General features: G+C 49.8%; 1 protein-coding gene across 1 annotated transcript in view; it reads left to right on the top strand.

Moving 5' to 3' along the window:
- SHROOM2 (shroom family member 2) overlaps positions 1-23770 on the top strand; it is a 147110-nt gene that overhangs the window by 113249 nt on the left and 10091 nt on the right. Inside the window, exons 6-8 of the mRNA XM_040266489.1 lie at positions 13816-14331; positions 18405-18926; positions 20792-20963. Coding sequence (XP_040122423.1) covers positions 13816-14331; positions 18405-18926; positions 20792-20963 — 1210 coding nt within the window. The remainder of the gene's footprint in view (positions 1-13815; positions 14332-18404; positions 18927-20791; positions 20964-23770) is intronic.

Here is a 23770-nt window from a genome sequence, read left to right as displayed (position 1 = left end):
CCATCCATATGGGTGTTGACCATACAAGTTGGATAAGGCTTGTCCTGCCCAGCTGGGGTGACACGTGACCCTGTCACATATGCTGATGGGTGGGTGTTTGGCATAAACTGTTCTTCCAGCCGCGTTGGGGTTTTACAGGTTGGGGAAGCTACTACTCCGTGTGGCCCTCAGGATGCATTTGCTTTACTCCTCACTGCCTTGAATTCTCCTGTTGTAGGGATGAAAATTTAGTAAGGTGTAGGTGGGGAAGCACTAGAAACAAAGAGCTGGCGTTTTGTGTCCGCCAGGGTGAGCCTGCCTCTGCCGTCCGTGGCCAGTCGTGTTTTCTGACTTTCCTTCCAGTAGGTTCAACAGACAAGTCATTTCTGGGAGGGCCTGTAGACGTCCCTGGGTGTCTGAAGAGAGCCTGAAGTTAGATAGTTTTTAAAGACTGAGAATCCTCAGGATTTCGTTCCTTAGAGGTTCCCAAAGGCTTCTCACCTATATATCTTGGACCTTACAATGTGGAGTACATGTTCACTTTGTAGGAAGCAAACGGGGGCTCAAGAGAGTGGATTCACACAGCTTCTGTGTGTCTATGTGTGTTTACCTTTTTATTTTGTACTGGACTATAGCTGATTATCGATGCTGTGATAGTTTCAGGTGGACAGCAAAGGGACTCAGCCATCCGTATACCTGTATCCATCCTCCCCCCACAAACCCTGCTCCCATCCAGTCTGCCACATGACCCCGAGCAGAGTTCCCTGTGCTGTCCAGCTGGTCCTTGTTGGTCATCCATTGCAAACATGCAGTGTGGATTCACACAGGCTGGACGTGTGTCTGGGTGGGGGTACCTGCTGGCTCCTGGCACGTCTGGTGATGACAGGTTATCTTTGAGACCAGCATTGCCTGTGTGTTGACCTGTTTCCGATGCCAGACCTGCTTCTCTCACTTGCTGTCACGTCTCAGGGCCAGCGCACCGCAGTGCAGTGTGGAGGAATTGTCACGTGGCTTGCCGGGGCGGCGAGACAGATACGGATACCTCTTAGGCAGTCTGCGAGACTGTGGACACAGGTTCCAAGCACCCGTGGATGTGACCTTCTGTTTCTTCATCCGTGAAGTAGGGAGTTGGGGTTAAATGATTTCTAAGGACCCGTTCAGCCATGATCATTTTCGATTCTCAGGGAGAGAAGCCAGGAGCTTAAATTCCCCTTATGTAACACATCCAGATTCGTGGGCTGTCTTGTTGCGGTCATTTGCTACCGATATTCATGTGAGTGAAGACTTATATCACTCTCACACACACACACACACACTTGTGTGTGTTATCTTTGAGATCTGATTATAGATAAAATGGGCTCTTGTCAGCAGACCGGGCTTTTCTGTCTGCAAGAGGTGCGTGAGGCATTGCAAGTGTGCTTGCCAGATACACCTACTTCGGTGTTCTGGGATCAAGTTAGCTGCTAGCAGATGAAGTTCTCTTGGGTGCAGCTTTACATGCCCAGTGTTATTTAAGGACTGTTAACAAAGTCCAGCCAGTGGGCTCTTAAACATATTTGGAGGCCATTCAAAATAAAATAACAGTGGGGCTTCCCTGGTGGTCCAGTGGTTAGGACTTTGCCTTCCAAGGCAGGGGGTGTGGGTTCCATCCCTGGTTCAGGCAACTGAGGTTTCACATGCCTTGTGACTCAGCCAGAATAATAATAATAATAATGATAAAGCGTACAATTTTTTAAAGTAGAATAACTGGATATTCAAGGAAAGTAACACGTATACATACAGACACACCTGCATCTGTATGTGTACACGCATGCATGTTATATATGTATTCACACAAGCATGTAAGTATATGTACTCATGCACACATAAGTGCATATGATTGATAGCCATATAGGAATAAAGTAAAATTTTCATGTACAATAAATATGTGAACCCTATTGAGGAAATAACCTGTATTTAAATATGGTTCAGCTGAGTAACGATCAGACAATATTCTGAGATACGGTATTTTCAAAAATTTGGGGTCACCTGCATTGTGCTAAAAGGGGGACACTTAAAGCAGATGGTTTTCTCTTAGTTTACAGAGATGCTAACACTCTTCTGAAAGTGAAAGTGTTAGTCGCTCAGTGCTGTCTGACTCTTTGCAACCCCATGGACTGGAGCCCCCACCAGGCTCCTCTGTCTAGTGAATTCTCCAGGCAAGAATACTGGAGTGGCTTGCCAATCCCTTCTCCAGGGGATCTTCCCAACCCAGGGATGGAACCCAGGTCTCCTGCACTGCAGGCGGATTCCTTACCGTCTGAGCCACCAGGGAAGCCCTGCTGCTGCTGCTGCTGAGTCGCTTCAGTCGTGTCTGACTCTGTGTGACCCCAGAGACGGCAGCCCACCAGGCTCGCCCGCCCCTGGGATTCTCCAGGCAAGAACACTGGAGTGGGTTGCCATTTCCTTCTCCAATGCATGAAAGTGAAAAGTGAAAGTGAGGTTGCTCAGTCGTGTCTGACTTAGCGACCCCATGGACTGCAGCCCACCAGACTCCTCCGTCCATGGGATTTTCCAGGCAAGAGTACTGGAGTGGGGTGCCATTGCCTTCTCCGAGGGAAGCCTCACCTGTATTTTAATATCTTTTCCCACACAGTTTCCTAGAGTTCAAAGGTGGCCCCTTATTTCATGAGCCTGAAGTTTGTTTTCAAGAACCAGGATTTATATTTATCTGGGGGTACGGTTCCCTAGGCTGTTCTGTAGTCTTTAGTAACATTTCCTTCTTTAAAAAAGAAAAAAAATATATTACTAATATTAGAACATTTCTATTAAAAACAGAGGGACTTCCCTGGCAGCCTAGTGGTTAAGACTCTCACCGTCAACTGCAGGCGGGAATAGGTTCGATCCCTGGTTGAGGAGTTAAGATCCCACATGCCAAGCTGTATGGCCCCCCCAAAATTTGAATACATAAAATATAAAAACATATGGAAGTTCTGGAAGGCAGAAGGAAGACAGTGAAAATTGTCCTCAGGATCACATCCAGAGAGAGCAGTGTGTCCCCTTTGGGACATGTGATCACACTTTATATACTTGCTGTAAACAGTGTTTTTTTCCTTGCACACCTGTGGTGCCTGGCACTCTTAAGATGCGGCCGCCCAGTGGGAACACCGAGGAGTTGTAGGGATGTGTTCCCAGTCTTTCCCAGTGGAAAGTAATACCGCAGCAGGCATACGTGGTGAAATACTCCCGCTCTCATTCATTTCCTTAGGAGGACAGTCTGGACGTGGAATTGCCAAGCAGTCTTTTGGAAAAGATTTGGGACTCCCCTGGTGGTCCAGGGGTTCAGACACTGCCTTGCAGTGCCAGGGGATGCAGTTTCGATCCCTGGTCGGGGGACTGAGTGCCACAATTGGAGGGCCCATGCACAGCACTCGAAGATCCTGCATGCCACCACAAACACTCCAGGCAGCCAAATAAATAAATTAAAATTTTTTTTACAATCTGTGACTTGACAGGCAAATCTGTTTCATTGCATTTCCTTGGTGACTAGCAGAGTTCTTTGTGTGTTATTGTCAGCACATTTGTATTTTTTCTTGTGTGCATTACAGTTTGTTTTCCTGCTGACAGTGGGGCCTTTTTTTAAAAAAATTTTATATTGGAGCATAGTTGATTAACAATAATGCGTTAGTTTCATGTATACAGCTACACATATGTGTGTCTGTTTTTTTTTCCAAATTCTTTTCCCATTTAGGTTGCTGTAGAATACTGAACAGTCCCTGGGCCATACAGTAGGTCTTTGTCGGTTATCCGTTTCAAATATAGCTGTGTGTACATGTCCATCCCTACCTCCCAGCCGGTCTGTCCCTCTCACACCCTTTCCCCCTGGTAAACGTTAAGTTCGTTCTCTTAAGTCTGTGAGCCTGTTCTGTTTTGTAAATCAGTTTATTTGTACCATTTTTATTTTAGATTCCATGTGTAAGCAATAGCATATGAGATTTTTCTTTCTCTGTCTGACTGCAAATGGCATCGTTTCATTAAACCAAATAATCTTCCATTGTATATATGTACACATATATCCGTCAATGGACATTTAGGGTGCTTCCACGTCTTGCCTGTTGTAAATAGTGGGGCAGTGAATATTGGGGTGTGTGTATGCTTTGAAATCATGTTTTCTCTGGATATATGCCCAGGAGTGGGATGACACGGTCATATGCCAGCTTTTTTAGTTTTTGGAGGAACCTAAACACTGGTGCCTGGTTGTATGTGCACATGCTCAGCTGTGTCCAACTCTTTGGCGCCCCATGGACTGGAGCCCACCAGCCTCCTCTGCCCATGGACTTTTCCAGGCAAGAATACTGGAGTGGGTTACCCTTTCCTACCCCAGGGGATGGTTATTAAGGGTTAGATTTTTTTTGAATTAAAGTATAGTTGCTTTACAGTGTTTCAGGTGTACAGCAGAGGGATTCAGTTATACATATAGATTATTATAAGATATTGAATACAGTTTCCCTGTGCTATACAGTAGGTCCTTGTTGTTTATGCTAGTGTGTATCTGTTAATCCCAAGCTTCAAATTTATCCCTGCTGTGGCCTGTTGTAATCTTAATTTTGTTTTGTATGTCTGTGAGTCTGTTTCTATTTTATAAGTAAGTCTGTTTCTGTTTTATAAGTAAGCCTGTTTGTATCATTTTTTAAGATTCTGCATATAAGTGATATCATATGGTATTTGTCTTTCTCTGGCATACTTATTTCATTTAGTACGGTAACATCCAGGTCCATCCATGTTGCTGGAAATGGCATCATTTCATTCTTTTTTTCATGGCTGAGTAATATTCTCTTGGTATCTCTAATTTTCTCAAAGAGCTCTCTAGTCTTTCCCATTCTATTGTTTTCCTCTATTTCTTTGCATTGATCGCTGAAGAAGGCTTTCTTATCTCTTCTTGCTATTCTTTGGAATTCTGCATTCAGATGCTTATATCTTTCCTTTTCTCCTTTGCTTTTCGCCTCTCTTCTTTTTGCAGCTATTTGTAAGGCCTCCCCAGACAGCCATTTTGGTTTTTTGCATTTCTTTTCCATGGGGATGGTCTTGATCCCTGTCTCCTGTACAATGTCACGAACCTCATTCCATAGTTCATCAGGTACTCTATCAGATCTAGGCTCTTAAATCTATTTCTCACTTCCACTGTATAATTATAAGGGATTTGATTTAGGTCATACCTGAATGGTCTAGTGGTTTTCCCTACTTTCTTCAATTTAAGTCTGAATTTGGCAATAAGGAATTCATGATCTGAGCTACAGTCGGCTCCCAGTCTTGTTTTTGTTGACTGTATAGAGCTTCTCCATCTTTGGCTGCAAAGAATATAATCAATCTGATTTCGGTGTTGACCATCTGGTGATGTCCATGTGTAGAGTCTTCTCTTCTGTTGTTGGAAGAGGGTGTTTGCTATGACCAGTGCATTTTCCTGACAAAACTCTATTAGTCTTTGCCCTGCTTCATTCCACATTCCAAAGCCAAATTTGCCTGTTACTCCAGGTGTTTCTTGACTTCCTACTTTTGCATTCCAGTCCCCTATAATGAAAAGGATATCTTTTTAGGGTGTTAGTTCTAACACGTCTTGTAGGTCTTCATAAAACCGTTCAACTTCAGCTTCTTCATTGTTATTGGTTGGGGCATAGACTTGGATAACTGTGATATTGAATGGTTTGCCTTGGAGACAAACAGAGATAATTCTGTTGTTTTTGAGATGGCATCCAAGTACTGCATTTTGGACTCTTTTGTTGACCATGATGGTCATACAAAGATGGGCTTGATAAAGAACAGAAATGGTCTGGACCTAACAGAAGCAGAAGATATTAAGAAGAGGTGGCAAGAATACATGGAAGAACTGTACAAAAAAGATCTTCACGACCCAGATAATCATGATGATGTGATCATTAATCTAGAGCCAGACATCTTGGAAAGTGAAGTCAAGTGGGCCTTAGAAAGCGTCACTATGAACAAAGCTAATGGAGGTGATGGAATTCCAGTTGAACTGTTTCCAATCCTGAAAGATGATGCTGTGAAAGTGCTGCACTCAATATGCCAGCAAGTTTGGAAAACTCAGCAGTGGCCACAGGACTGAAAAAGGTCTGTTTTCATTCCAATTCCAAAGAAAGGAAATGGCAAAAGAATGCTCAAACTACTGCACAATTGCACTCATCTCACATGCTAGTAAAGTAATGCTCAAAATTCTCCAAGCCAGGCTTCAGCAATACATGAACTGTGAACTCCCTGATGTTCAAGCTGGTTTTAGAAAAGGCAGAGGAACCAGAGATCAAATTGCCAACATCTGCTGGGTCATGGAAAAAGCAAGAAAGTTCCAGAAAAACATCTATTTCTGCTTTATTGACTATGCCAAAGCCTTTGACTATGTGGATCACAATCAACTGTGGAAAATTCTGAAAGAGATGGGAATACCAGACCACCTGACCTGCCTCTTGAGAAATCTGTATGCAGGTCCAAAAGCAGCAGTTAGAACTGGACATGAAACAACAGACTGGTTCCAAATAGGAAAAGGAGTACGTCAAGGCTGTATATTGTCACCCTGCTTATTTAACTTCTATGCAGAGTACATCATGAGAAACGCTGGACTGGAAGAAACACAAGCTGGAATCAAGATTGCCGGGAGAACTATCAATCACCTCAGGTATGCAGATGACACCACCCTTATGGCAGAAAGTGGAGAGGAGCTAAAAAGCCTCTTGATGAAAGTGAAAGAGGAGAGCAAAAAAGTTGGCTTAAAGCTCAACATTCAGAAAACGAAGATCATGGCATCCGGTCTCATCACTTCATGGGAAATAGATGGGGAAACAATGGAAACAGTGTCAGACTTTATTTTTGGGGGGCTCCAAAATCACTGCAGATGGTGATTGCAGCCATGAAATTAAAAGACGCTTACTCCTTGGAAGAAAAGTTATGACCAACCTAGGTAGCATATTCAAAAGCAGAGACATTACTTTGCCGACTAAGGTCTGTCTAGTCAAGGCTATGGTTTTTCCTGTGGTCATGTATGGATGTGAGAGTTGGACTGTGAAGAAGGCTGAGCACTGAAGAATTGATGCTTTTTAACTGTGGTGTTGGAGAAGACTCTTGAAGAGTCCCTTGGACTGCAAGGAGATCCAACCAGTCCATTCTGAAGGAGATCAGCCCTGGGATTTCTTTGGAAGGAATGATGCTAAAGCTGAAGCTCCAGTACTTTGGCCACCTCATGCGAAGAGTTGACTCATTGGAAAAGACTCTGATGCTGGGAGGGATTGGGGGCAGGAGGAGAAGGGGACGACAGAGGATGAGATGGCTGGATGGCATCACGGACTCGATGGACGTGAGTCTGAGTGAACTCCGGGAGATGGTGATGGACAGGGAGGCCTGGCGTGATGCAATTCATGGGGTCGCAAAGAGTCGGACGTGACTGAACTGAACTGAGTAATATTCCACTCTGTGTGTGTGTGTGTGTGTGTGTGTGTGTAGCACATCTTTGTTATCCATTCATTTATTTAGGTTCCTTCTATGCCTTGGCTGTTGTAAACGGTGCTGCTATTGGAGTCCATGTATCTTTTCAAATTAGAGTTTTCATCTTTTCTGGACATATCCCCAAGAGTGGGATTGTTGGATCATATGGTAGCTTTTGGTTTTTTGACAGTGCTGTATAACTTGCAGGATCTGAGTTTCAATTCAGCCCAGGAATTGAACCCCCGGCCATATCTTTGAGGGCTTTCCTGGTGGCTCAGCTGGTAAAGAATCCACCTGCAATTCGGGAGACCTGGGTTGGGAAGATCCCCTGGAGGAGGGAAAGGCTACCCCCTCCAGTATTCTGGCCTGTACAGTCCACGGGGTCACACAGAGTCAGACACGACTGAGCAACTTTCACTTTCCGCAGCAGTAAAAGCACAGAATCCTAACCCCTGGACCACCAGCGAATTTACTCCCCCCTGCCCCCGCCCCCCGGGACTATCAGGACTTTAAATGACAATCCGTGGGGGTGCACTTGGTTCTCAAGGGACCATTGCTCACTTAGCAGCGCAGCAGAGAGGGGCAGAAAAGTAAAATCGTTGTTTTTAAAACTTCCCCAGACCCTCCCCCACGTAAATGAAAGCCCTCCCGTAACATTGTCGTCATCGCCTGCAGGGTGCCTCTCAAAACGAGTGGTTACGTGTGTTTGTATGTTGCAGAAATTAGTATCTTCCTTGACTTCTGGACCAGGGCTCGGCAGACTCCAGCCCAAGGCCCTGGGCCGGGGTTCGGGAAGCCTGTCCTGGTGGAGGACTTCAGGTTGGTCCCTGCCAACTTGGTACCCGGGGGTACCTCATTCTAGCTGGGGACAGACAACGCCACGCCCAGGATGAAAACTGCTTTCATATCCCACGTGGGTAGAAAAGCGAGTGAGAAGGAATTGGGGAAGAAGGGATCCATAAATCAGAGCTTCCCAACAGACGTGTGACCTCCAGATGCCTTGGGGTGTTCCCCTGGATGCCCCTGCAGGCGGGCATTTCGTCCCTGGTCCCCTCTGTCTGTCCGCCCAGACCTGGCTTTGTGATGGAGAAAAGTTTGAGGAGAGCTTAGATACACGTGTCTAAAATCATCACCCATGTTCCCTCAGGATACCGTCAAGAATTGGAGAAGTGGGGTTCAGGAGACAGAAGTGGCTCAGACATTTGCATTTGGAAGGCTGGAATTCCTGATAGCTGTGCCATCCTTGTTTCCTGGATATGGCAGGAAATATACTAATCTCACATCCCTCTTAGAGGAGCTTTGCTCACACAGGTGGAATCGCTGCCTTCTCTGGGGAGACCACAGCACGTCCTGTCTAAGGCAGTTTGCAAATGTGCAGTAAGTCACTTCAGTTGTCCCCGACTCTTCGGTTGCATCTGACTCTTTGCGACCCCACGGACCCCCAGGATCCTCTGTCCGTGGGATTCTCCTGGCAGGAATACTGCAGTGGGTTGCCGTTCCCTCCTCCAGGGGAATCTTCCCAACCCAGGGATGGAACCTGCGTTTCTTATGTCTCCTGCATTGACAGGTGGGTTCTTGACTGCTAGCGCCACCTGGGAAGCCCCAAGGCACTTAGCAAATAGAGCTCGTTTTTAATTAATCTTTTAAAGGTGAATCCAGATGGACAAAGGCACTTAGATATTAGCAATAAATTGTAGCTACTTTAATTCTCTGTTTCAACGAGGTGGTGGATATTTATTAAGTAATAAGTGAAAGTGAAGTTGCTTAGTCGTGTCTGACTCTTTTTGACCCATGGACTGTAGCCCACCAAGCTCCTCCATCCATGGGATTCTCCAGGCAAGAATACTGGAGTGGGTTGCCATTTCCTTCTCCAGGGGATCTTCCCGACCCAGGGATCGAACCCAGGTCTCCCACATTGCATGCAGATGCTTTAACCTCTGCACCACCAGGGAAGCCCTTAAATACAAGACTCCAAGTACTAACATCAAAGATTTCAAGGGAGGAAAGGAAATCAGGTTGAAAGAAGGGGGAGGAGGCGGGAGGGGGGGCGAAAGGGGTGGACTTACAGATGTCTCCTGCCACCTACAGATGCCCAAGCATTATGGGACTTTTCCCTGGGCCTCCAGAGAAGAGAGGACTAGAACTCGGCCCTACCAGAAATCAGACCAGACCAGAACCAGAATTCGAGTTCTCTACCAAGAGGAGGTGATTGGTCTCCAATCCTCAGCTCAGGTTGAGAGCCCTTCGACCAGATTCCTGCATCCAGGACCGGGGGACTAGAAAAACAGGGAAGGATAGGAAGGGTTAAGGAGAGGAAAGAGAGAGGGAACGGGAGAGAGGTCAATAAAGTCTCTTGTTCCTTACCGGTCGGGACACTCTGGCCAATTGTCCGCGTCAGGAAGAGACCAGGGACAAAAGGGTCCCAGTTGTGGCTGCTGGGTCTGGTCCATTGGCAGGCAAGCTGGCCCCTGAGTTCCTCCAGTGGTCAGGATGTCAGTCTCAGCGAAGAAGAGTCCCACCAGAGTGGCCATTTGTTGCGACCCCTTCCAGGGCCTGAAACTGGGTTCTTGTCTAACACTCGGAAATGAATTGTCCGAGGAGACACATGTGCTGACAAAGCAAGAGATTTTATTGGGAAAGGGCACCCGGGTAGAGAGCAGTAGGGTAAGGGAACCCAGGAGAACTGCTCTGAACAGGTACCTATTTATTAAATAATAATATTTAATCAACTTCCCTGATGGTCTAGTGGTTAAGACTTGGCCTTCCACTGTAGGGGGTGTGGGTTCAATCCCTGGTCATACAGCTAAGATGCCACATGCCTTGTCACCAAAAACACAGGACATAAATAACAGAAGCAGTATTGTAACAAATTCAATAAAGAGTTTGAAAATGGTCCACATCAAAAAAACATTTTTTTAGAAAAACAAAAAAATTGGTACCGAGTAGTTTCGAGCGGGTCTTCAGATGCTAGATTTCAGGAGTTCTAAGAAAAAAAGAAAAAAAAAGTTCAAGTGCTCAGCTCTTTGGAATGAAACACTGAAGCGGTATGTGTGAGTTGCCATGAATGAAGTTTTACTGTCTTGTAAGAGACGCGATGGCTTCAACGGGAGGCGGGCCCAAAGCTGGCTTTTCCCTGGCCGACCAGAGGTGATAGTGGGTGACAGGACATCTGAGCCAAGAGTCACCCTCCTCTGATTGTTGTCTAAAGGCCATTCCGTCTTTTGTATGCAAACACCTGCTGGACTGTGTATTGTCCTCTGAACCATCCATTGCATCGTTCAAGCTGTTTGGATAACTTTTTTTAAAAAATCAATGACTTTATTTTTGGCTACACAGGCTCTCTGTCATTGCATGGGCTTTCTCTAGTTGCGGCGAAGTGGGGCGCTACTCTCTAGGTGTGACACTTGGCTTCTCTTGTTGAGGAACCCAGGCTGAGTAGTTGTGGCCCCCCGAGCTTCATTGCCCCACGACGGCAGGTGAAATCTTCCCGGCCCCCCGGGGATTGAACCCATGTCCCGGACATAGGCGGGCGGATTCTTAACCCCCAACCCACCAGGAAAGACTTTGCCTTCCAACTGCCGCCTGCCCTTTACTTTTAGTATTTAATGCTGATAAACAAGGGTACCTTTCCTAGGCTGTTTGAGTTGGCAGAACATTCAAGTTAATTCTTATTTCAGCAGACTGACTTCCCCAGACTGCTCAATATGTGAACGTTTCTTTTCTCAACATAATGCCTATTTTGGTTGGTTTCTCTGGCCTCCCCATGTGGCTTGTGGCATCTTGGGTCCCCAAGCAGGAATGAACCCAGGCCCTCCGCAGTCAAAGCACTGAGTCTGAACCACTGGACCACCAGGGAATTACCTGGCTTTTTTTTTTTTTTAACTTGTTTGTTTTAAACTAAATTTCCTAAGCTGGGTTAATATTTATTAATCAGGAAGTGAGTGAAGTTGCTTAGTCATGTCCAACTCTTTGCGACCCTGTGGACTGTAGCCCATCAAGGTCCTCTGTCCATGGGATTTTCTCCAGGCAAGTGTACTAGAGTGGGTTGCTGTTGTCTTTTCCAGGGGATCTTCCCGACCCAGGGATCGAACCCAGGTCTCCCATATTAATTCTTTACCCATCTGAGCCACCAGGGAAGTCAGTTAAGCTGGAAGTGGAGAACAAACCTGCCCACTTGTGGGGTCCCGGGGGGTGACTGGTGATCTGATGTCCTCGACCAGTTACTGAACCCTTTGAGCTGCTGTCTTTGGGCTCACGAGCATGACGGTTGCAGAGTCCGGCCCCAGCTAGATGACAGGGGACGCTGAGGGAATTGGAGGAGGAAGTCCGTGGTCTCCTGTAGACCAGCCATGGAACCCGGAAGGGACCTTTCTCCTGAGGACACAGCAAGAGAAACATGCCTAGGGAACTCAGCTGTCAGCGCAGCTGCCTGGATGGGGTGGGGCTGGCTGCAATGGCAAGGTCTAGAGCAGACGCACCTCTCGGGCACTGAGCGGGTGCTGGGTATGTGTGCAGAACTATCCCATCCCACACTTGAGGCAGTAGGTGACAGCTCCTCTCGCACTTGTGCTCTGCCTGCTGGCTGGCTGATCACTGCCCTGTCGTGGAGTCTCCTCTACCAGCCGTCTCAACAGAAGACAGCTCTTCCCGTGGACAGAACGGTCCGTCTGAGGCTCATTTGATGGCTCAGGCCAGAAGAGTGTTTCAGGACAAAGCAGCAGACGCATGGCTGTCTCATTTGTTGGGAGTTTGGTTATTGTAACACCCACGAGCTTTAACTATGGCTTAGATATATATATATGCATGTACAATATACATGATAAAGCTTCAGCTTCCCTGGTGGCTCAGATGGTCAAGCATCTGCCTGCAATGCGGGAGACCCGGGTTCTATCCCTGGGTTGGGAAGATCCCCTGGAGAAGGGAACGGCTACCAAAGAATTGATGCTTTGGAACTGTGGAGTTGGAGAAGACTCTTGAGAAGTCCCTTGGACTGCAGGGAGATCCAGCCAGTCTATCCTGAAGGAAATCAGTCCTGAATATTCATTGGAAGGACTGATGCTGAAGCTTCAATACTTTGGCCACCTGATGTGAAGAGCTGATTCATTAGAAAAGACCCTGATGCTGGGAAAGATTGAAGGCAGGAGGAGAAGGGGATGACAGAGGATGAGTTGGTTGGATGGCATCCCTGACTCAATGGACACGACTTTGAGCAAGCTCCAGGAGTTGGTGATCCACAGGGAGGCCTGGCTTGCTACAGTCCATGGGGGTCACAACGAGTCAGAAATGACTGAGCGACTTCACTTTCATAATGCATGTACAGAATGCCTGTGTGTTTTGCCAGGGTGTGTGTGTGTATGTGTGTGCCTGTATGCATGTTAACTATGTGTTAGGGAAAGCTAGAACTGGATATGGAAATGGATGAAAAGTGAAAGTGTTCGTCACTCAGTTGTGTCTGACTCTTTGCAACTCCATGGACTGTGTAGCCCACCAGGCTCCTCTGTCTGTTGGATTCTGCAGGCAAGAAAACTGGAGTGGGTTGCCATTGCCTTCTCCAGGGGATCTTTCCAACCCAGGGATTGAACCTGGGTATCTTGCATTGCAAGCAGATTCTTTACCTACTGGAATCTCCTTTGTCCTCTGCATTGCAGGCAGATTCTTTACCTGCTGAGCCAAATGCCTAAGAGTGTGAAAAAGATGAATGCCTTGGTGCAGCTTCCAAGACAAGCAGTCTTTGTTTTTCTGATATTTAATCATAGGCTGCTGGTTTAAAAGGTTTTGTTAATGTATTTGCTGCTGTCTTAAAAAGTTGTATAAGTGAAAATGAAGTTGCTCAGTTGTATCCGATTGTTTGCAACCCCATGGACTGCATACTAGGCTTCTCCTTCCATGGGATTTTCCAGGCAAGGCTACTGGAGTGACTTGCCATTTCCTTCTCCCTCCCCCAAAAAGGTTTTATCCCTTTGTATATGGCAATTTCCTGAAATAAGTCCCATAAAAACACTGTTGCAATGTGAAATGAGTATTTCTCCATATCACCGTTTGAGTATTTTCGCACCCATTTTTTGCTTAATGTTTGTGTGAATTGTATTTTGCCCCCATATGGCAGTGTGTGTGTCCATGGATGTGTGCGCCATGTGTGTACCCCTTCTCCTCTGGTGTGACATGCCAGAGTACTGCCTAATGTGTGTTTGCATCTGATGTCTGCCCATTTGCAATTGCAGCGGGGATTGGAGTGGGCAGACATGGGTGGATTTAATTCCTTAAAGTCATTGAAGGGAGGTTATGCATGCCCTTGACGGAAGTCGCGTTCGGGGAGGAGAGGGTTCCCTGGAACCCTTGGCTCTTTCTTTTCTTCCTTGCTTCCCCTAGACAAGCAGATGGTCAGCGTGCGGAGCCCAGGAGCCCAGGAGCAACACGGGACCCCCGGCAAACCTCTGAACCCTCTGGCGCCCGGGAAGGGCCCGAGGTGTCCCTGGAGGCCCGCGGCCGGGCGGGTACCCTCCCTCGTGATTACCGGTACCCGCACACGCCTCTGGAGCCGCCCACGCGGGGTCAGGAGCCCCGGCCCCTGAGTGCTGCCCCGCTGGCCCGGAGACCCACCCTACAGAGGCCACCGCCGCCCAAGCGTGAGCTCCGGCCACTGCCGGGGGGCGCGCCCGGCCGGCCCCGCACCTCAGTGGCCTCCTCGGAGGCGGTGGACACGCAGAGCGTGCGGCGCGTGGAGGAGCTCACGGTCCCGCCCCGCCAGGAGGCGCCACTCCCCGCCCCGTTCCGGCCCCTGCAGACCTCCACCATGGACACTTCGCGCTCGCCGTCGCCTCAGTTCGCACCGCAGAAGCTGACGGACAAGCCCCCGCTGCTCACCCAGGACGAGAACGCCGCCAGGTAGTGTCTCTCCCTACCTTCTTGCCCTGTTTAGGGCTCCCTGCAACTGCGAGAGGGTCCCGTGCATCCTCCCTGGGTGTGAACATGTGCCCCTGTGTCGCCCCCCAACCCCCACCCCCGTGGCCTTGACCCCGCTCCCCACGCTGGGACCTGGGACTAACAGGGAGAGGACCCCCACAACCTCCCACCCCCTCCAGTGGTCACTTGGATTTTTAACTTGCTGTTGACTTTCTAGCCCCCTAAGGACCGGAGGTTCAGCATGAGGGTCACAGTTCATTTGCTCAGTCGTGTCTGACTCTTTGAGACCCCATGGACTGCAGCACACCAGGCCTCCCTTTCCATCATCAACTCCTGGGGTTTACTCAAACTCATACCCACTGAGTCGGCGATGCCATGCAACCATCTCATCCTCTGTCATCCCCTTCTCCTCCCACCTTGTATCTTTCCCAGCGTCAGGGTCTTTTCCAATGAGTCAGCTCTTTGCATCAGGTGGCCAGAAAGTTTTGGCGTTGCAGCTTCCTCATCAGTCCTTCCAGTGCATTTTCAGGACTGATCTCCTTTAGGATGGACTGGTTGGATCTCCTTGCAGTCTAAGGGACTCTCAAGAGTCTTCTCCAGCACCGCAGGTCACAAGTCACTGACAATGAACTAACACCTGTTGCTCAGTTGCCCCCTGTGGGGCTAACCGTAGCACCCTGGGCAGCGCAGAGTCTGGCTCTTTCCATCGTCCCAGGAGAGTTCTGCTGCCTCTCCCTGCTGTAGAGTCTTGACTCTACCGTTTGAGATGCTTGCCTTTTTGCTGGTGCTGGGTCTTCCCTGCTGTCACGCGGGCTTTCTCTAGCAGCAGCGAGCAGGGGCTTCTCTTGTCATGGAATTCGAGCTCAATAGTTGCCGCGTCCCAGCTTCATCTCTCCGAAGGATGTGTGATCTCCATGGACCAGGGTTCGAATTCACGTCTCCTGCATCGGCAGGTGGATTCTTTTACCACTGAACCACCAGGGAGGTCCCTGAACTTTATTTTACTCCTGAAGACAGCACCGCATGGACGTTAACTGATAGCATCCTGAGCTCCCCCAGGGGTGGAGCGGCAAGTGCAGCTTCATCTAGGGGTCAGCATTGCCCTCAGTCATTCTGAGTGCAGCTGGCACTTAGAGATTCTTTTTACTGGGCACATTGAGGAGCTCTGAAAGGGAGGATAAATGATGCTGTGGTTTGAGTGGAGGGAATGTTGAGTGTGTGGGAATGTTGTCGATGAGGTGACGCGGGCCTCTTGGTTCTCGGGCCCTGGTCTGGGACGTGGTGGGCTCCTCTGAGGAACGTGGCTGAGTGTTTGCTCAGTACTCCTGACCTCTGTTGACTTTAGGAGGTGGGGAGGGAGGGTTTCATTTTTTTTCTTGCCCCGAGAGAGTGTTTATTTTCTCACTGTTGTTTTTTCCAAGAGTCTGAGAGGAGTTTCCACAAGCAGTGGCAGTACTTCTTGACAGTACCGCGTGGGGGCATCTTGATGCATCCCCTGGGCTTCCGTCATGTATGTCATTTTTGGGGACCACAGAAGTTTTCTTGAACCAGCGTCCTTTGCTGCACTGGCCATCATAGAAGGCTGGGTTCTGGTCAAAGGAGCATAGTGGTGGGGCAGATGGTAACCATGCCACTCAGGAGTTCCCTACCAAGAAAGGTGGCTTAACCATGTACCGAGTTCAGTGTCCCCGTCCCCAGGGCCGATGTTACAAGTTGGTGGCAGCCTGAGAGAGTGGAATGCCTTTGAGACCCACCATGCAGTTTGAGCCAGGCTCATGAATGGAGATCTGCTCCATGCCCGTCATCAGCTACCAACTACGCAGGGAGTCAAACACATCGGGCAATGCCTGCGAGCTGCCTGGTGTTTGTGCAGAGCTCAGAGACGCTCGGGGCTCCCCTAGGGGCTCAGACAGTAAAGAATCTGCCTGCAGTGCGGGAGACGTGGGTTCGATCCCTAGATCGGGAAGATTCCCCCTGGAGAAGGAAATGTAACCCACTCCAGTATTCTTGCCTGGAGAATCCCATGGACAGAGGACACGACTGAGCGACTAACACACACAGACACAGACATTCTTCTTTTCTCTGTGTCCCTGCTGACTGATTTCTTGAGTGCTGCCTCATCTCCCTCTGTATCCCGTATCTCTCCCCTTCCAGTTACCTCTACTTGGGGAGCCAGCCAGGGCACAGAGCAGCTCCTTTGTCCTGAGACATGCCTTCTCGAATTCAGCAAGCGGGTCCTGCAGTCTTGTTGTGTGCCAGTCCAAGGCAGGGATGCAGAGAGCAGGAAAGTGCAGGCTTCCCACCCTGGGGGGAATTTTAGAGAGTAGTTACTTGCTCGGAATAAAAAAATGCATCCACTCCGGTTCCAAAAGCAGGAAGCTTCCTTTGAAATCTTGGACATTCTGAGGTTGGTTTGTGTGTTTGCTACAAGGTGGGGACCCTGCCCAGCAGCAGGCGTGAGCCTGAAATTTGACGGCTCACAGAAGCATTGGCAGGAGTTTTCCTGGAGCCTGTTTGTGGGTTTGGAGTGTGTGTCTGTGAGGAGGGACCCGGGAGGACCACTTCAGGGTCACTGAGTCACCTTGGGTATCTCAGGCTACAAGAATCTGCCTGTGGGCAGTGTGGTTTATCAGACCTAGGGTGGCATGCCAGGGGCTTCCCTCATAGTCAGTAAAGAATCTACCTGCAATGCAGAAAACCCAGGTTCCATCCCTGGGCCAAAAAGATCCCCTGGAGGAGGGCATGGCAACCCACTCCAGTATTCTTGCCTGGAGGAATCCCAGGGAGAGAGGAGCCTGGAGGGCTACAGTCTACAGGGTCGCAGAGACTCAGACACGACTGAGCGACTAGAGAGAGAGTGAGATGGTGGCATGCGGGGTGAGGACTCTTTCGGGACTGGGTGCTGCTGGGGACCGGGCCCTCTGGGCAGAACCGTCCAGACTCACTCGGATGGAGCCTGGACAGTGGCGCCCTCCACCCCCCCGGCTCCTGCTTCTCGGCAGGAACGGATGCGCCCGGGTGGCTGTAAGGTCTGGTCTGCTGTGTGGTTTGTCCTCATGTAGAGGGAGCAGCTCGTCAACCTTCCTGAACGTGGAAGTCTGCATGGGTTTCAAGAGGAGAGGTAGTTGTGATCAGGAATGACCTGGAAGACCTGCTTTGTCAGAAAGGGTATCACAGGCTGCAGAGGATTTGTTTCTGTTGCTTTGTTGTTGTTTTTTTTTTTTTTCCCCAATCAAGTTTCCCCATAAAACGAGGGTTGGGATGGAGATGTAAATACATGCTGAGTAGGGCTTCCCTGGTGGCTCAGCTCGTAAAGAATCCGCCTGCAATGTGGGAGACCTGGGTTTGATCCCTGGGTTGGGAAGATCCCCTGGAGAGCTACCCACTCCAGTGTTCTGGCCTGGAGAATCCCATGGACTCTGTAGGCCCGAGGATCTCAAAGAGTCGGATACACCTGAGCGACTTGCACTTTCACTTTCACTCACTCCAGTATTCTCGGGCTTCCATTGTGGCTGAGACGGTAAAGAATGCACCTGCAATGTGGGAGACCTGGGTTTGATCCCTGGGTTAGGAAGATCCCCTGGAGAAGGAAAAGGCTACCCACTCCGATCTGGCCTGGAGAATTCCATGGACTGTATAGTCCATGGGTTTGCAAAGAGTCAGACATGACTGAGTGACTTTCACTTCACTAAGTCACTAGTAGGTGGGGAGGGTTTCTATGTGTGGAGGGAAAAGAATGCAATGAAGAAGGGTCTTGCCTGTGCTTTCCTGCTTGGGTGTGATGCTGGAATTTTCCTTCTGAAGTTGAGCACCTTGAGGCAGAAGAGGCTCAAGAGACCCAAGTTGGGGGGCTGGGGACAGGAACTCCTAGACCTCATCTCCCCAATCCTGGAACCTGTGACCTGCATGGGCCCATCTTTTGAGTTAAGCTTCCCTGTCTGGAAGCTGCCCCGCCCCCCAACATGGGACCAGTGGATTTGCTCATCTGAGTTCTGATCGTTGAGCCATGCCTGGGCCCACGGCGTGTCTCCAGCAGACGACCCTTGTCTTGGCAGAATCGAACGGGTGATGGACAACAACACCACGGTGAAGATGGTGCCCATCAAAATAGTGCATTCAGAGAGCCAGCCGGAGAAGGAGAGCCGCCAGGCACTGGCCCGTGTCCCCGAGCCACTTCCACTGCCCCGGGGCCTCCAGTGGGACCAGATCAAGACGCTCAGCACGTCCGAGCAGTCCTACTCGCGCTTCTGCCCCTACAGCCGCCAGGGTGCCGAGCCCCAGCCCCCCGCTGGCGCCCCAGGGCCCCCTGCCAAGGAAGGCCGGGCCTCTCCTCCCATGCTTAGCTACGTGAAGGCCAAAGACAGGACCGCCGCCGACCTCAAGTCGGAGGAGCTGGCCCGCGAGATCGCAGGCAGGGATAAGTCGCTGGCGGACATCCTGGACCCTGGCGTGAGGATGAGAACCACCATGGACCTCATGGAGGGCATCTTTCCCAAAGATGAGCACCTCCTGGAAGGCGCACAGCAACGGAGGAAGCTGCTGCCCAAGGTGCCCTCGCCCAGGACAGCGGAGGAGAGGTGAGTAGACCACCCCACCCCACTTACGCTCCTCTCCTTTCCTGTGTGCGGTTCTAACCTCTTGGGCTTCCAGGGCGAGGGGCCAGGAATGTATCTCTTTATCTGTTCTCGTATGTGCTCTCTGGTGACAGATTTCTCCATAAGTGCTTGGCACTTTGGGGTGTTTTTTTTTTGACACCCTCCCCAAGTTAAAGGTCCATTCTGGGGACCATGACATCAGTTGGGCAAAGATGGGAAAAGGCACGTTTCTAGCAATGCCCATGGGGCTTTTTCTCTGTTGTCTGCCCTTGGGATACTTGGCAATGTCGGGAGATGCTTCTAGTTGTCGCCCCTAGGAGAGTGGAGGTCAGGGATGGTGCTCATCGACCTACGGGACACAGGACGACCCCCAACCCCCACCCCAACAAACACTGGTCCAATGCCAAAGGTCACTAGTGCTGAGGGGCAGAGGCTTGTTACAGAGAAGTGAAAGCTCAGGCTACGGCAGATGTGTTTACAAAAGAGGCCTTCTGCTGTTATGTTAGCTGAGGGGGTGAATTTGCTGTAATTCGTTCTGTCTAGAGGGCGGGGGAGGAGCTTCCCTGGTGGCTTAGATGGTAAAGAATCCACTTGCAATGGGGGAGACCTGGGTTCGATCCCTGGGTTGGGAAGATCCCCTGGAGAAGGGAATGGCCACCCACTCCAGGATTCTTGCCTGGAGAATCCCATGGACAGAGGAGCCAGGCGGGCTACAGTCCAGGGGGTCGCAAAGAGTGGGACATGACTGAGCTGCATTCACTTAACATTCACATTTGGAGGCTGGAAGTCACAGATGGCAGTGACATTTCTTGCTTGTTGTTATGACCAGAGATATTATCATTTCAGAGTACTCCAGGGGATCTTTGGTTGGGAAGGTCCCCTGGAGAAGGGAATGGCCACCCACTCCAGTATTCTGGCCTGGAGAATCACACAGAGGAGCCTGGTGGGCTACACTCCCCGGGGGTCGCCAAGAGTGGGACACAACTGAGTGACTAAGAAGGACCCTCTCTGGCCTCTTGTATTCAGTCACCTGCCCACAAAGGTGCACCTGCTTACATCTGTCCTGTTGGTGCATGTGGTCTTGGTGAGCATCACTGATTGACAGTAGGCGGGAGCACAAATGTCATGTAGCAGACAGGGGCTCAGAGGCCGCAAATGTGGCTGCTGGTAGAAGGATGTCCGGTCAACTTGGGGCCTGTGGCCACACTTACAATGGCAACAGACAGCTCCCCATAGACCTCAGGCTTCCAGAGAAAATGATCTGTACTCTCCCCAACAGGTGGGGCTTTGGGTACCATTTGGCAGGGGGTTCTAGTTCTGGGTGACCTCCCTGGTAGCTCAGACTATAAAGCATCTACCTGCAATGTGGGAGACCCGGGTTGGATCCCTGGGTTGGGAAGATCCCTTGGAGAAGGAAATGGCATCCCACTCCAGTATTCTGGCCTGGAGAATCCCATGGACAGAGGAGCCTGCAGGGCTATAGTCTGTGGGGTTGCTAAGAGTCGGACATGACTGAGCGACTTCACTTTTTAGTTCTGGCCTCAGCACCTGCCCTTTCCACACTTTTGTTTGCTTGGTTGATTGATTTTTTTTGGCACACCCCCTAGCATGTGGGGTCTTCACTTCCTGACTAAGGGATCAAACTCTTGTCCCCTACGTTGGAAGGCAGAGGCCTAGTCCCTGGACCACCAGCAAAGCCCACTCTGTCCCTGCTTCCGCTGTTTCCTCTCTTCTGGTTCATGTCCTTTCATCAGCCCTTCGGTTCGCAGGTCCCAGCCCAGGTTTCAGGTGCGTCTGTGGGCACACGATCAGAGCTAATGTGGACACTCTGCCGTTTGGTTCCCCAGGAGGGAGGAGACCAGCGTGCTGGCAGCCACGCCCTTGGCCACCAGCTCCGCCTACTACAGCACGTCGGCCCCCAAGGCGGAGCTGCTGATAAAGATGAAGGGCCTGCAAGAGCAGCAGGACCCAGAGGAGGGCTCGGGCGGCGACTTGGACCACGACCTGTCAGTCAGAAAGGTAGGGAGGCCGAAACCCAGATGAGGACATGCTGGCGGGAGGCAGGTGGTGGCCCTCGGGTCCACCCCCAGCCTGGCCCTGCACCATGCACCGTTTGTGTTGGGCGCGATGCTGACATTTGGGCCTGCGTGTGAAGCCTTTTGTGGAAGAGGCTTCTGTCCTAAGGAGGTCTCTCCATAGGACTTCCGTGCTATTGCTCTGTCATAAGATCCAGTGTCAAGAAAACTTAGTGGCTACTAGTCTCTTTCATTTGAAGCTCAACTGATAATGTCTCTTCTATCCCAGTTGAAACCCGAGGGGCTTAACTATATCACCTTCAGCAGGGTCCATACCTTCTCTGAGTACCGATTTCAAATTCCTGTGATCAGGTAATAAATTCAACAGCAGGTTGTAAAGGGCTGTGTTAACCAAAAAGCAGCCCTTGTTCAACTCCAGAAACTAACTAGGCCCTTGGAGATACAGCAGCAACACGCAAATAGTCATTCCTTCCCTGAAGGCACTGTGTTTTCACAGCACAAAAACAAACACACAATACCGGGCCCGCGGGCCACACCCGCCCCCCAACCTGCTGTTGTCAATAAAGTTTTATTTAAAGACAGTCAATTCATTCATTTACATACGACCTCTACCTATTGTATTACATATGGTCTTTACATATTGTATCACGTTTACTATACTGTAAGCGATGTTGAGTAGTGGCTGTGTGGCCTCTGAAGTCTAAAATATTCACTGTCTGGCTCTTTACCGAAAACGTTTGCACATATAATGTAATCGATCAGAAAAGGAAAACAGTGAAGGCATACAGAGATAAAAGGAGTGAGATTGTAGAGAAGGCTCTGATGAGGTCATGATGCAGAAAACCCTGGAGTGACATGAGGGAGTGTCCAGTTCTGTCAGGGACTGGGTTGGAGGCAGGGAGCGGGGGCACCATGTACAAAGGCCCTGGGGTAGGAGATAATGTTGGGAAGGCAGCAGAGACCACTGGCTGGAACACTGTGGAAAGGAGGAGGGGCGATTGTAGATGTAGGTCAGGGAGCCAGAGGGTGGACCAGGAGGAAGGGGGATGGGAGGTGAGGTCAGGGAGCAGTGGCTGAAGCTGTGTGCACAAGAAGGAGGGAAGATGGAACAGGAGGTCAGGGCCTTGTGGCGGGAGCTCCATGGAGATTTGAGACGTGAATTGGAGATAACAGTCTGGGACCTGTGGCTGCAGCTGTGTGGACAGGGAGGAAGATGATGATTGGAGAAGATGTCAGGAACCAGTGATGGGAGACATGTGGATAAAGAAGAACAAGACTGGAGAGACGGTCAGGCTGCTTGAGCCGCAGCTGTGTAGATGAGGAGGGACAATTGGCCATGACGTCGTAAGACAAGTGGCTGGATCTTGGGTGGACAGGGATGCAGAGGTTTGGACAGGAAGTCAGAGACCAGTTGGCTGGAGCCGTGTGGACACAGAGCTGGAGGATTGGAAAGGAAGTTGAGGACCAGTGGCTGGAGCTCTCTGTACAAGGAGGAAGAGGATTGTAGGGACGGGGCCAGAGCCCTGTGATCAGGAATGAGGAGGATTGCAGCTCAGGTCGGTAACCACTAGATGGAGCTGTGTAGACAAAGGGGAATGAGACGTAAAGTGAGTTGCTGGAGCTGTGTGGATGACTGGAGATGTGGCCAGACTGGGGCTGGGGCCTTGTGGACGAGGAGGAGGAGGACCCCAGAGGAGGCCAGGGACTTGTGTCTGGAGATGTTTCGACAAGCAGGTGGAAGGATTTGTGATCAATAGTCAAGGGGGACCAGTGGCTGCTGTTGTGTGAAGGGTGAGGCGGGTTGGAGATAAAAGTCCGGACAAAGTGGCTGGACCTGGGTGTGCAAGGAGCAGAAAGACTGGAGATGAAGTCAGCAAAAACGAGGCCAGTTCAGTTGAGTCGCTCAGTCGTGTCCAATTCTTTGCGACCCCATGAATCGCAGCATGCCAGGTCTCCCTGTCCATCCCCAACTCCCGGAGTTCACCCAAACCCATGTCCATCGAGTCAGTGATGCCGTCCAGCCATCTCATCCTCAGTCGTCCCCTTCTCCTCCGGACCCCAACCCCTCTCAGCATCAGAGTCTTTTCCAATGAGTCAACTCTTCACATGAGATGGCCAAAGTATTAGAGTTTCAGCTTCAGCATCAGTCCTGCCAATGAACACCCAGGACTGATCTCCTTTAGAATGGACTGGTTGGATCTCCTTGCAGTCCAAGGGACTCTTCAAGAGTCTTCTTCAACACCACAGTTCAAAAGCATCGATTCTTCAGCACTCAGCTTTCTTCCCAGTCCAGCTCTCACATCCATACATGACCCCTGGAAAAACCATAGCCTTGACTAGATGGACCTTTGTTGGCAAAGTAATGTCTCTGCTCTTTTATGCTGTCTAGGTTGGTCATAACTTTCCTTCCAAGGAGTAAGCGTCTTTTAATTTCATGGCTGCAGTCACCATCTGCAGTGATTTTGGAGCCCAAAAAACTAAAGTCTGACACTGTTTCCACTGTTTCCCCATCTATTTCCCATGAAGTAATGGGACTAGATGCCATGATCTTCGTTTTCTGAATGTTGAGCTTTAAGCCAACTTTTTCACTCTCTTCTTTCACTTTCATCAAGAGGCTTTTTAGTTCCTCTTCACTTTCTGCCATAAGGGTGGTGTCATCTGCATATCTGAGGTTATTGATATTTCTCCCGGCAATCTTGATTCCAGCTTGTGCTTCTTCCAGCCCAGCATTTCTCATGATGTTCTCTGCATATAAGTTAAATAAGCAGGGTGACAATATACAGCCTTGAC

The sequence above is a fragment of the Oryx dammah genome, unplaced genomic scaffold (genome assembly GCF_014754425.2).
Source record: "Oryx dammah isolate SB20612 unplaced genomic scaffold, SCBI_Odam_1.1 HiC_scaffold_23, whole genome shotgun sequence".
Classification (NCBI taxonomy): domain Eukaryota; kingdom Metazoa; phylum Chordata; class Mammalia; order Artiodactyla; family Bovidae; genus Oryx; species Oryx dammah.
This window is presented reverse-complemented; position numbering and strand designations above follow the sequence as displayed.